At 38.5% G+C, this 12,236-nt stretch overlaps 1 protein-coding gene across 1 annotated transcript in view; it reads left to right on the top strand.

The window, feature by feature from the left end:
* The window catches only part of adamts18 (ADAM metallopeptidase with thrombospondin type 1 motif, 18), a 62,689-nt gene that overhangs the window by 13,256 nt on the left and 37,197 nt on the right, over window positions 1–12,236 (top strand). Inside the window, 5 exon segments of the mRNA XM_016512828.1 lie at window positions 6,842–7,127; window positions 7,490–7,689; window positions 7,809–7,892; window positions 9,698–9,830; window positions 11,341–11,359. Of these exon segments, the coding sequence (XP_016368314.1) occupies window positions 6,842–7,127; window positions 7,490–7,689; window positions 7,809–7,892; window positions 9,698–9,830; window positions 11,341–11,359 (722 nt within the window).

Raw genomic sequence — 12,236 nt, 5'->3', positions numbered from 1 at the left:
GTTGTGTTGCGGCTTGTATCCGTTGTGTTGTGGATGTTTTGTTGTGCACTACTGGGTCACTGTAGTTTTGTGATAGTCTTCAAAGCATCAGTAAGCTCAGTAAGTATCAAAAGTTGAAATTAGTAATGTTTTGCATTTAAGAAACTTTCTGTAAAAAAAAAAGAAAGAAAAAATGTTTTGTTTTTCCATAGTAAAGGAAAAAATATAAAGAAAACTTAAAGGGATAGTTCACCCAAAAATGAAAATTCTGTCATTAATTACTCACCCTCATGTCGTTCCAAACCCGCTAGACCTTCGTTCATCTTCGGAACACAAATGGAGATATTTTGATGAAATCCGAGAGCTTTCTGATCCTGCATAGACAGCAAGGGTACTACCACGGTCAAGGCACAGAAACGTAGTAAGGACATCGTTAAAATGGTCCATGTGACATCAGTCGTACAACTGAAATTTTTTGACACTATGAGAATACTTTTTGTGCGCAAAAACCCCCCCAAAATAACGACTTTATTCAACGATTCTTCTCCCGCGAGTTACCTAGTTAGTCTTCTGCCATTATGGAGAGTGTCACGACACATGCATGTGTTTTCCTCTGCATGTAAACAAGGCGCAGTGCATGCGTGTTCTATGACAGCAGCACCACATGCATGCGTTATTTACGTGCAGGAAAACACACACATTTTTGGGTGAACTATCCCTTTAATGTCAGTATTATTTCTAGCAAATATAAAAATACACATACATTTTTCCATGTTCAAAATTAAATGCATTGCAAATGTTGTTGCAATGAACTGAAATATTCAAGTTCTCCGTATTTGCTGTGATCACTTTTATAGATTTTGGCAAATTCTATCTCACATAAGCCACGTTTCCACCGAAATTACCTGGAACAATTGTACCAGGAACTTTTTTTCCCATGAACTTTTTTCCCCCCAGACCTGTTGCTGTCTGCGTTTCCATCGCGGACTAATACTTGATAACATCAGTCAGCTCACCTTGGCTACTGCAATTTTCTTCACTGTATTTACAATAAGACGAAATATATTAAACACCACTGCCCCTTTTCGTTTTCATTTAAATATATTAATAACCGCAGCAATGTTCAGGGAAGGTACATGGCCTACATTACAATGAAACGAAATATTATATCAAACATCCCGAAAGTTCCGGACCTTTGAAAAAGTACTACCTCGCGAGCAGGGACTTTCTGAGAAGCAATTTTTTACCCGGAACTTTATTTAGATCCTGGTTCCTGCGGTGGAAACACACCGAGTACCGGCCCAAAGTCCCTAGTTCCTGGGGAAAGTTCCTGCAGTGGAAACGCAGCTATAAGTCGTCTTATTGCCTTGAGTTAGTGGAAGAAAGCTGTTAGCCATAAGAGGAGAGGTCAGCGTGGCTGGAGAGAGACGAGTGACCCTGTTGCCCTGTGTTTAATGGTGGGAGCAGATGCCCCAGATCATTGCAGCAGCCTGCCATGGTCTACCGCTGTTTTCACAGCATGTGCTTTTGCGGGCACCGCCTCAGCCCTGGGAGTGCCCTGTGTTTACTTTGCCACCTGCGAGATGGGAGGGGTCGGGGTACACGGGATCAAACACATGGGGGCATGAAGAAAAGAAGGGGGTTAAATCACTGACTGAATGCACAGCTATTCTGCAAGGATTTGCCTGTTCGTGGAGGGTGGGATTAGGTAGAATTCCAAAGCCAGATGGAATGTGTGAGGTTCAGCAGTCTGGGAGACAGAGGTTAAAATTCTAGTCTTAAAGAGAGAAGATGACTTCAGTTCAGTGATGAGTGCAGCTCAAGCCTTTCAGGAAGACGCACCGTCCCATGACCAATGGATTCTTTACGACACCACAGGTCTCCAAATATTATGAATTTGTGTCTTGTAGCCAGTATTTAAGAAAACATTCAATATTTATTTCATCTCCAAACCAATCAGACAGGACAGAGTGGCTCATCTTTAGCACAGTATATTTATTATATCTTTGTGGTTACGAAGGTAAAATATCCCCCTCATTTAGTTCACAATAACCTAAAAACCTAGAGGGAGTCGGTTGCCCTCTCAGAAGTTTGTTTCTGGCACCAATGGCTCTGCCAGACTGAATATGGTTCAGACACCGATGACTGGAGTAATTTGACCTATTTTACAACTGCTGCACTTCCCGCTTAGTAAAGCCAGGCCTGTCAGGAGGTGCTGAGTATAGTCATTGTTGCTGAATTAATGGTAGGTTGGTGGTCATGTTTTATATGACCATACAAAGTTTGTTTGCAAATATTGAACAGGAAAGAGACAAAAGTCAATAAAGCAATAGAGATACACCTGTTTTATCATTTATTTCACTCTAGCTTGTCTGCAAGAGCAGTAAAGCACTCATTGATTTTTTCACATCAATAAACATATGCATTATGTGCTTTATGTACAATGTGTAAACCTTGTAAAAAGAACCCAACTTTATAAAAAAACTTCCTGTAACCTAAAGAAACCAATGTAAATCCAATCCAATGCATAATATTTAAGCATTATTTTTTCATATTAGCATGAGTGATTGTTGTGCTGAAAATTGTGTTATATATATTCAGACCAACAGCATGATTGCTTACATGTTATATTGTTTTTTTATAAAACGGTTAGTTCTATTCCTCGATTCTGATTGGTCAGCAGCTGTGTTTTATCAAAGACTATAGAATACCCAAGACGTGTCACTCGTATAGTTTTGAATGGGGAAAAATGCAACGCTCAATATGGCCGCTCTATCGAACGAAGCTTCGCCTTCTGAGCAAAAGAGCCAGTCGCTAATCGGTAAAGTCAGCGTGTCACTGCAGCTGCCGTTAGAAGTTCCGGTTGCTATAGAAACAGTCAGCGTTCTGAGACTTGCGCCTAGGACTGCGCATGTGCACTGGCTGATCTAGTCTGAGAAATAAGCTTTTTATAACGCCATTGAGCAAAATAAACAAAATTTATGACAAAGATTTCTTTGGTGATTTCAAATATGAAATTTAATCGCAAGCTTAGTAAACAGTTTTGGAGAATTTGATGTTTCCCCATTCAAAGAGATAGGAGTTTCACTTGCATGCCCGAGAGGCGTTTCAAAGATGGCCACCGAGTGACATGACTTGCCTTAAAAGGACTTTGGTTTTATTCACGATACAGCACGGCTATGACCGCTTCACCCAAAGGTTCTGTGTATCACTGAGCAACACCCTTAGCAACATAAACAATCAATAATATAGCATTAAAACGGTTCCGTGTATTATGTATTTCAGTAGAATTAACTGTTTGTTATTTATTTAATGAAGTTTATAAAACGGTTAGTTCCATTCCTCAATTCTGATTGGTCAGCAGCGGTGTTTTATTCACGATACAGCACGGCTATGACCTCTTCACCCAACGGTTCTGTGTATCACTGAGCAACACCTTTAGCAACATAAGCAATCAATAATATAGCATCAAAACTGTTTCATTTATTATGTATCTCGGCAGAATTAACTGTTTGTTATTTATTTAATGAAGTATGAGTGACCCCTGCTGGCGTTATGTTGCATCTCTCATCTTTCATTTTGAGACCCCGCCCTTCCCCCGTCTAATAAATGCTTCTCATGCGGAGATATGTGTGCGGCGCGCATCTGTGTGGAAGCCTACAGTTTCCGAAGTGAGGAGGGAATATTACTGTATTTATTAGTTTTCTGTTTCAGGTATGATTCTGTAGCTATGTCCATATGTCCATCAGTTTACACTGTAATGACGCTTGCAAACTCGCTCTGTGCCGCGAATCGGTCTGTTATAAAACTAAAAGACGGGAAACGGACGTTTTCTCATGCTGAGAGATAAGCAGATGTATGTGTGTGAGAAAATATCATATATGGTGTTAAAAAAATAAATGACACAGCAGATGATAAGAGCTCCTATTCTCTTTTTTTAATTTAAGCTCCATTAGATCGGACATCGGAACATTCTCTTGCCGTTTACTGTTGCTGTCAGGAACTATTTTTTAGCGGAAGGACAGCATTTAACGAACTTGCTTCAAAAAAGTAACATTTCAATACATACGTTTTTGGTTTTAATATTTTTTATTGTGTGGTAACCGTTTTATAAAAGCAATAAGGTACTCGAGGCCGTGCTGTATCGTGAATAAATCACGGCTAAAGGGGTTGCAGATTTATTCACGATACAGCACGGCCTCGAGTACCTTATTGCTTACATACTAATAACAGCAACAAAAAAGTTAATATTGAGTAACTTACATTATACATCCAGTAATGCCTTTTATGTTGTAATGTTTTTGAACAAATTGATTGAATGAATGATTCAATGACTCACTCAAAAAGAGTAATTTGTCACAAACCTACTGGCAGAACAATATAACCATTCAATGACAGTTTTCTGAATTCCATTTTAATGGTTTAATTAAATTTTAATAGTCAAAAATAATTTTGAATTAGCAGTTGAATTAAAAAAACTAGAAGGCTGGTTGAAGAAATGACAGAAATATCTTACTGTCATTTCTTCAACATGCTTTAATATGTATAGATGAAACTGTGCATGCTCATTCACACAGAGACATGCAGAACATGCAGACGTCATATTTAGCACTTTTTGTGGTTTATTATTCTCAGACACTAGTTCATATCGCAATTTAATTTAGTGTACGGCCCTCCTTTCGATTTATTCTTCCAAGTTTCCCAAATTCTGTGACATTCTGTGTTATTCCATTTTTATGGATTGGATTCTGTAATTCTGCCCTACTAAATACCCTGCAAAGATTCATCATGTAAACCTAAAGAAAGGTCTGAATACTTAGTACAAGTTTGCTTAATGAAGCTGACATTGCTTTTCCCATTGGCAGTACAGTGAAAAGTGGTTCACACTGAAATATTGCTACATTTTGCTGGAAAAAGCATCGTAGAAACACTGACCCAAACCAAATAAATCTGGAGACACATGTATATGACTTATAATGAAGCAATTAAGCTCTGACATGTTTTATTAGTAATGGCTCCATGTGCGCATGTGTTGGCTTGCTGTGGATGTGTCCCAGGGCACCAATGCGTGTCACTATCATAGCAGATGATAAGCTTTGGGCTCGCCTTTGACCTCACACCTCATTAATCAACTGCTCGTGAATATCTGACCTCCTCCACCTACCTCTCAAACATGCCATCTAATTCAGCGCTAAAAGATACATAAAACTCGCCCATAGAACAGTTATTTTAATTTGTAATACTAGTTAATAATTTACAGTATTTTTGATCAAATAAATGCAGCTGTGAATATTCTGTATAGTAGGTTTCTTCACTTTTACCTCAGGTTTCCGTTTCCTCTGAGAAATTGAGTTAATTAGAGAGTTTCAAGGGCTGAGTGTTGTTGAGAGAGGATGTAGATATGATAGTCTATCATATCTGTCATGCCTGGCTTTTGGCCATGCTAATCGTCACTGTAAAACAAGCTGCTGAAAGGTTATGCTGCATATGAACTTTTCTCTGCTCTCTGTACTGAAACATTTGATAAATGGGCAGCTCCTTAAGATGCCTTTAGATGCCCCAGGCTGCTCTACATCCCACCATGTCATCGTTTGTTTATTGTGTACTGACAGCTGTAACTATGGCGATGCCCGTTTTTTGTGACTATGCAACAGCTGTTTTTTTAACCACCGATGTTTCAGCTGGAGGGACCAAGAATCCCCCACAACCAGGAATGTTAAAGTCGATGGTCTCCTGGAGGGCTTTTCTTCCATGACATCAAACTCGCCTAAATACCTCCACGTCATTGATTTGATATATTTTCAGTCCCACATCTGTGCGCTCTGATTTTAACTTGGTCTGGTGTGTCTTTAGGAATACTCCTGGTTAACTAGGAGTCGACCTCTGTCGACAGCATCTGTTCCGTGCTGTTTATTACCACTGAGAACAAGTTCAAATCAACCCCCAGTTTGTAAAAATAAAACAATAAACATGCTGACAGTTGTGTCAACATGTGCTTACAATGGAAATCTTTTGGGCAATTATCATATAGTGTGCAACAGATGCTGTCGATAGAGCTCAACTTGTATTTAAGCTGAAATATTCTCTTAACCTGCTATTTTGGGGGCAATTAGAGATGTACAATATACCAGTACTGTATTGGATATCAGCTGTCATTAGAGCACAATATTGTAAATATGACATTTAGAGGCTAATTTTGGATACTTAATTTTACACATTAATTTCCTCTATTTTTAAATATCAAAATTAATCTATTTTTCATACTGTACATTATAATGTTGTTATGCCTATAGATTCATATAGCATTTAAACATTTTATTGTATTATTTTATTATATTATTATTTTTTAGATGAAATCATGTAGAATTATGTAGAATTTTAATGACCCATTTAATAAGATTTTTTAAAATTAATACGTTTATTTAGTAATAATGCATTAAATTGTTCAAAAGTGGCAGAAAAATATAATTTATCATGGATTAAACAAAAAATTGAGCAGCACAGCTGTTTGCAATGTTAATAATAATAAGAAATGTTTCTTAAGCATCAAATCAGAATATTAGAATGATTTCTGAACTGTAACACTGGAGTAATAGCTTCTGAAAATCAGCTTTGCCATCACAGGAATAAATTACATTTTAAAGTTGAATAAAATAAAATAAAACATTTTCTTTTTAAGTAATTTAATTTAATTTAACTGTATTTTTGATCAAATAAATGCAGCCTTGGTGAACATAAGAGACCTCTTTCAAAAACATAAAAAAAATCTTGCTTACCCAAGTGTGTATCCGACATGCAGTCCAGCCTCAGTGTTTGTTATTGGTTGCCTACTCATAGCTTCCTCTTCCTCTGTACTCTGTAGTCAGGTCTGATCCGGTTCTCCGGCGAGGAACTTCTCATCACTCCGCTACCGCAGCATTTGGCTTTACAACACAACTACAGCGCCCCCTCTGGACATCACCCACATGTCATCTACAAGCGATCAGCTGAGCGCAGAGTGCACGCTGATAAGACTGACTGGTCCAGCAGTGTTAAATCAAACAACCCCTACGAGAGCCACCACCGTCATCACCACCACCTCCACCATCACCATGAGTACCAGCACGGAAAGCTCCAGAGACAACACTTCTGCGGACGCCGCAAGCAATGTATGTAAGGGAATTTCCTTTTAGCTATTTGTAGATGCAAAGTTCATTACACATTATATACTTGTAAAATATGTCAGAGTACGTATAACAGTAAAGCCCTCTGAGATATTTATACTGATTCCAAAAGCAAAACTACTGTGTCATTATTATCTGTTGTACTGAAAGAAATTGAATGAAAGCTTGGAAACAGCATGTGAAGTTAATGACTGTGTATTTCCTGGTCTGTCATCGCCTCTCTGGCGCTTTTATCAGGGAGCTAGCTTGGAAAAAGGAAAAACAGTTATTTGAGGCAATTTCCAGTTTTTCTCACCCTTTTTCATGAGTTTCCGTACTTTTATCTCTCCACCTCATCCTAACTACAGATACTCCCAAGCCTCCTACAGAGGATCATTTTGTCATGCCTGATGAGTTCGAGCAGCAAAGCCGGGTGAAGCGCTCAGAGATTACATCAAGCAAAGAGGGTGGCCTGAATGTGGAAACTCTGGTGGTGGCAGACAGGAAGATGCTGGAGAAACATGGCAGAGACAACGTCACTACCTATGTCCTTACTGTCATGAACATGGTGAGCAGAGCTATCAGCAGCATTGTTGAGGAGAAGACACCTTGTTGCAGCATATGACTGTTTACTTCTACCTTTACTTCTACCTATAGTAATGTGCAAAGTGTTTTTTTGCTAAACAGGTCTCCAGTCTATTCAAAGATGGAACTATTGGAAATGATATCAACATTGTTGTGGTCAGCCTCCTCCTACTTGAGAAAGATCCGGTAAGATACATACATACAAAAATATACACATTCTTTCATATATACTGTATATCTAAGGGTGTACTTACTCTAGGCGTTTTGAACTGTGCCTGAGCACGTTTGACTCCCAAAGCCCGGTTCCTTTGACTAGTGTGAGCGCTCCATACCTAACTACAGATACTCCCAAGCCTCCTACAGAGGATCATTTTGTCATGCCTGATGAGTTCGAGCAGCAAAGCCGGGTGAAGCGCTCAGAGATTACATCAAGCAAAGAGGGTGGCCTGAACGTGGAAACTCTGGTGGTGGCAGACAGGAAGATGCTGGAGAAACATGGCAGAGACAACGTCACTACCTATGTCCTTACTGTCATGAACATGGTGAGCAGAGCTATCAGCAGCATTGTTGAGGAGAAGACACCTTGTTGCAGCATATGACTGTTTACTTCTACCTTTACTTCTACCTATAGTAATGTGCAAAGTGTTTTTTTGCTAAACAGGTCTCCAGTCTATTCAAAGATGGAACTATTGGAAATGATATCAACATTGTTGTGGTCAGCCTCCTCCTACTTGAGAAAGATCCGGTAAGATACATACATACAAAAATATACACATTCTTTCATATATACTGTATATCTAAGGGTGTACTTACACTAGGCGTTTTGAACCGTGCCTGAGCACGTTTGACTCCCAAAGCCCGGTTCTTTTGACTAGTGTGAGCGCTCCATATGGTTCATTTAACCGCCCCTGGCTCACTTGGAAGAGGTGGGCCAGAGCACAGTTCAGTTGGGCTTGGTCGCGGTACGAATGTATTGTAATCGCTAACCACGCCGGAGCACAGAACAGCTACTATTTTGTGTGTGCTACTGTCATCATTACGACCGCAAACATATTCTACTACTACTACTATACTACATTTTTCAATTAATTAAATTAAATTAAGTATATTTAAGTTTATAACATCTGATTCCACCTTGTTGATGAACAAGAATTGTAGTTTGCGAGTAAAGCTGCAAATTCTTCATTAACGTCAGCTGTCGCCGTAATAATTCTCTGATACATACAAGTGAAAATCGCTGCATGGCATGAATTATAAATTTGTTAGGCAGAATCTTAGTGAAAGTGGTTTTTACCTTTACCTTGTACATGACGTAAGCGTGCTCCGGCTCGGAATGTTTAGTGCAAGTGTGAGTGTATGTTTTTAATCCAATAAAAATGACTCATCAGAGTCATTTGTTTGTGAATCAGAATATACCAGTCACTGCATGCTTTTTTATGATTCACTGCAAAGAATTGACTCTTAAGAGTCATTCATTCAGGAATCAGACTATACTGGTCGTGCTGTATGTTTTTGATTCATTAAAAAGAACTGATTTATAAGAGTCATTTGTTAGTGAGTCAAAATTAACTGGTTGCTGTAAATCTGGTTAATTTAAAATGAATTTGTTTGGGAATCAAATTATACTGGTCACACTGTATGTTTTTGATTCACTAAAGAACGGCTCACAAGAGCTTTTTGCTTCATAAATTGGATTAACACTGATAAATAAGCTGTATGTTGACATTTCTTGGCATTAACAGACATCAACAGACTCCAAAATATGATTAATTTTGCTTTTGCACTAAACAGTGCATGAAACACTGGTTGCACAGCTAGTTTATTCTCATTAAAGGTAAATTGAATGTCATATCTAGTTTTTGAAGTTTCCCAGACATTTTTTTTTCTTCATTTCTTTCATACTTGAAAGATGCCTGATCATTCACTACTCTGTCTTCTTTCTCTCACCACCCCTCTGAACACTTCAACTCTCTCGGCTTCACTGATGTCAGCTGGGTCTGTCTATCAACCACCACGCAGACCAATCACTCAACAGCTTCTGCCAGTGGCAATCAGGCCTGATAGGTAAAAACGGCAAGCGGCACGACCTGGTTAACTAGGGGTCGACCTCTGTCGACAGTATGTGTTCCGTGCTGTTTATTACCACTGAGAACAAGTTCAAATCAACCCCCAGTTTGTAAAAATAAAACAATAAACATGCTGACAGTTGTGTCAACATGTGCTTACAATGGAAATCTTTTGGGCAATTATCATATAGTGTGCAACAGATGCTGTCGATAGAGCTCAACTTGTATTTAAGCTGAAATATTCTCTTAACCTGCTATTTTGGGGGCAATTAGAGATGTACAATATACCAGTACTGTATTGGATATCAGCTGTCATTAGAGCACAATATTGTAAATATGACATTTAGAGGCTAATTTTGGATACTTAATTTTACACATTAATTTCCTCTATTTTTAAATATCAAAATTAATCTATTTTTCATACTGTACATTATAATGTTGTTATGCCTATAGATTCATATAGCATTTAAACATTTTATTGTATTATTTTATTATATTATTATTTTTTAGATGAAATCATGTAGAATTATGTAGAATTTTAATGACCCATTTAATAAGATTTTTTAAAATTAATACGTTTATTTAGTAATAATGCATTAAATTGTTCAAAAGTGGCAGAAAAATATAATTTATCATGGATTAAACAAAAAATTGAGCAGCACAGCTGTTTGCAATGTTAATAATAATAAGAAATGTTTCTTAAGCATCAAATCAGAATATTAGAATGATTTCTGAACTGTAACACTGGAGTAATAGCTTCTGAAAATCAGCTTTGCCATCACAGGAATAAATTACATTTTAAAGTTGAATAAAATAAAATAAAACATTTTCTTTTTAAGTAATTTAATTTAATTTAACTGTATTTTTGATCAAATAAATGCAGCCTTGGTGAACATAAGAGACCTCTTTCAAAAACATAAAAAAAATCTTGCTTACCCAAGTGTGTATCCGACATGCAGTCCAGCCTCAGTGTTTGTTATTGGTTGCCTACTCATAGCTTCCTCTTCCTCTGTACTCTGTAGTCAGGTCTGATCCGGTTCTCCGGCGAGGAACTTCTCATCACTCCGCTACCGCAGCATTTGGCTTTACAACACAACTACAGCGCCCCCTCTGGACATCACCCACATGTCATCTACAAGCGATCAGCTGAGCGCAGAGTGCACGCTGATAAGACTGACTGGTCCAGCAGTGTTAAATCAAACAACCCCTACGAGAGCCACCACCGTCATCACCACCACCTCCACCATCACCATGAGTACCAGCACGGAAAGCTCCAGAGACAACACTTCTGCGGACGCCGCAAGCAATGTATGTAAGGGAATTTCCTTTTAGCTATTTGTAGATGCAAAGTTCATTACACATTATATACTTGTAAAATATGTCAGAGTACGTATAACAGTAAAGCCCTCTGAGATATTTATACTGATTCCAAAAGCAAAACTACTGTGTCATTATTATCTGTTGTACTGAAAGAAATTGAATGAAAGCTTGGAAACAGCATGTGAAGTTAATGACTGTGTATTTCCTGGTCTGTCATCGCCTCTCTGGCGCTTTTATCAGGGAGCTAGCTTGGAAAAAGGAAAAACAGTTATTTGAGGCAATTTCCAGTTTTTCTCACCCTTTTTCATGAGTTTCCGTACTTTTATCTCTCCACCTCATCCTAACTACAGATACTCCCAAGCCTCCTACAGAGGAGCATTTTGTCATGCCTGATGAGTTTGAGCAGCAAAGCCGGGTGAAGCGCTCAGAGATTACATCAAGCAAAGAGGGTGGCCTGAACGTGGAAACTCTGGTGGTGGCAGACAGGAAGATGCTGGAGAAACATGGCAGAGACAACGTCACTACCTATGTCCTTACTGTCATGAACATGGTGAGCAGAGCTATCAGCAGCATTGTTGTTGAGAAGACACTTTGTTTCAGCATGTAACTCTTTACTTCTACCTTTACTTTTACCTATAGTAATGTGCACAGTGTTGTTGTGCTAAACAGGTCTCCAGTCTGTTCAAAGATGGAACTATTGGAAATGATATCAACATTGTTGTGGTCAGCCTCCTCCTACTTGAGAAAGATCCGGTAAGATACATACATACAAAAATATACACATTCTTTCATATATACTGTATATCTAAGGGTGTACTTACTCTAGGCGTTTTGAACTGTGCCTGAGCACGTTTGACTCCCAAAGCCCGGTTCTTTTGACTAGTGTGAGCGCTCCATATGGTTCATTTAACCGCCCCTGGCTCACTTGGAAGAGGTGGGCCAGAGCACAGTTCAGTTGGGCTTGGTCGCGGTACGAATGTATTGTAATCGCTAACCACGCCGGAGCACAGAACAGCTACTATTTTGTGTGTGCTACTGTCATCATTACGACCGCAAACATATTCTACTACTACTACTATACTACATTTTTCAATTAATTTAATTAAATTAAGTATATTTAAGTTTATAACATCTGATTCTCACC

This window comes from Sinocyclocheilus rhinocerous, unplaced genomic scaffold, assembly GCF_001515625.1.
Source record: "Sinocyclocheilus rhinocerous isolate Xijiao unplaced genomic scaffold, SAMN03320098_v1.1 scaffold1347, whole genome shotgun sequence".
NCBI classification, from domain to species: Eukaryota; Metazoa; Chordata; class Actinopteri; order Cypriniformes; family Cyprinidae; genus Sinocyclocheilus; species Sinocyclocheilus rhinocerous.
Note: the sequence above shows the minus strand (reverse complement) of the source record. Positions and strands in the feature narration are given on the sequence as shown.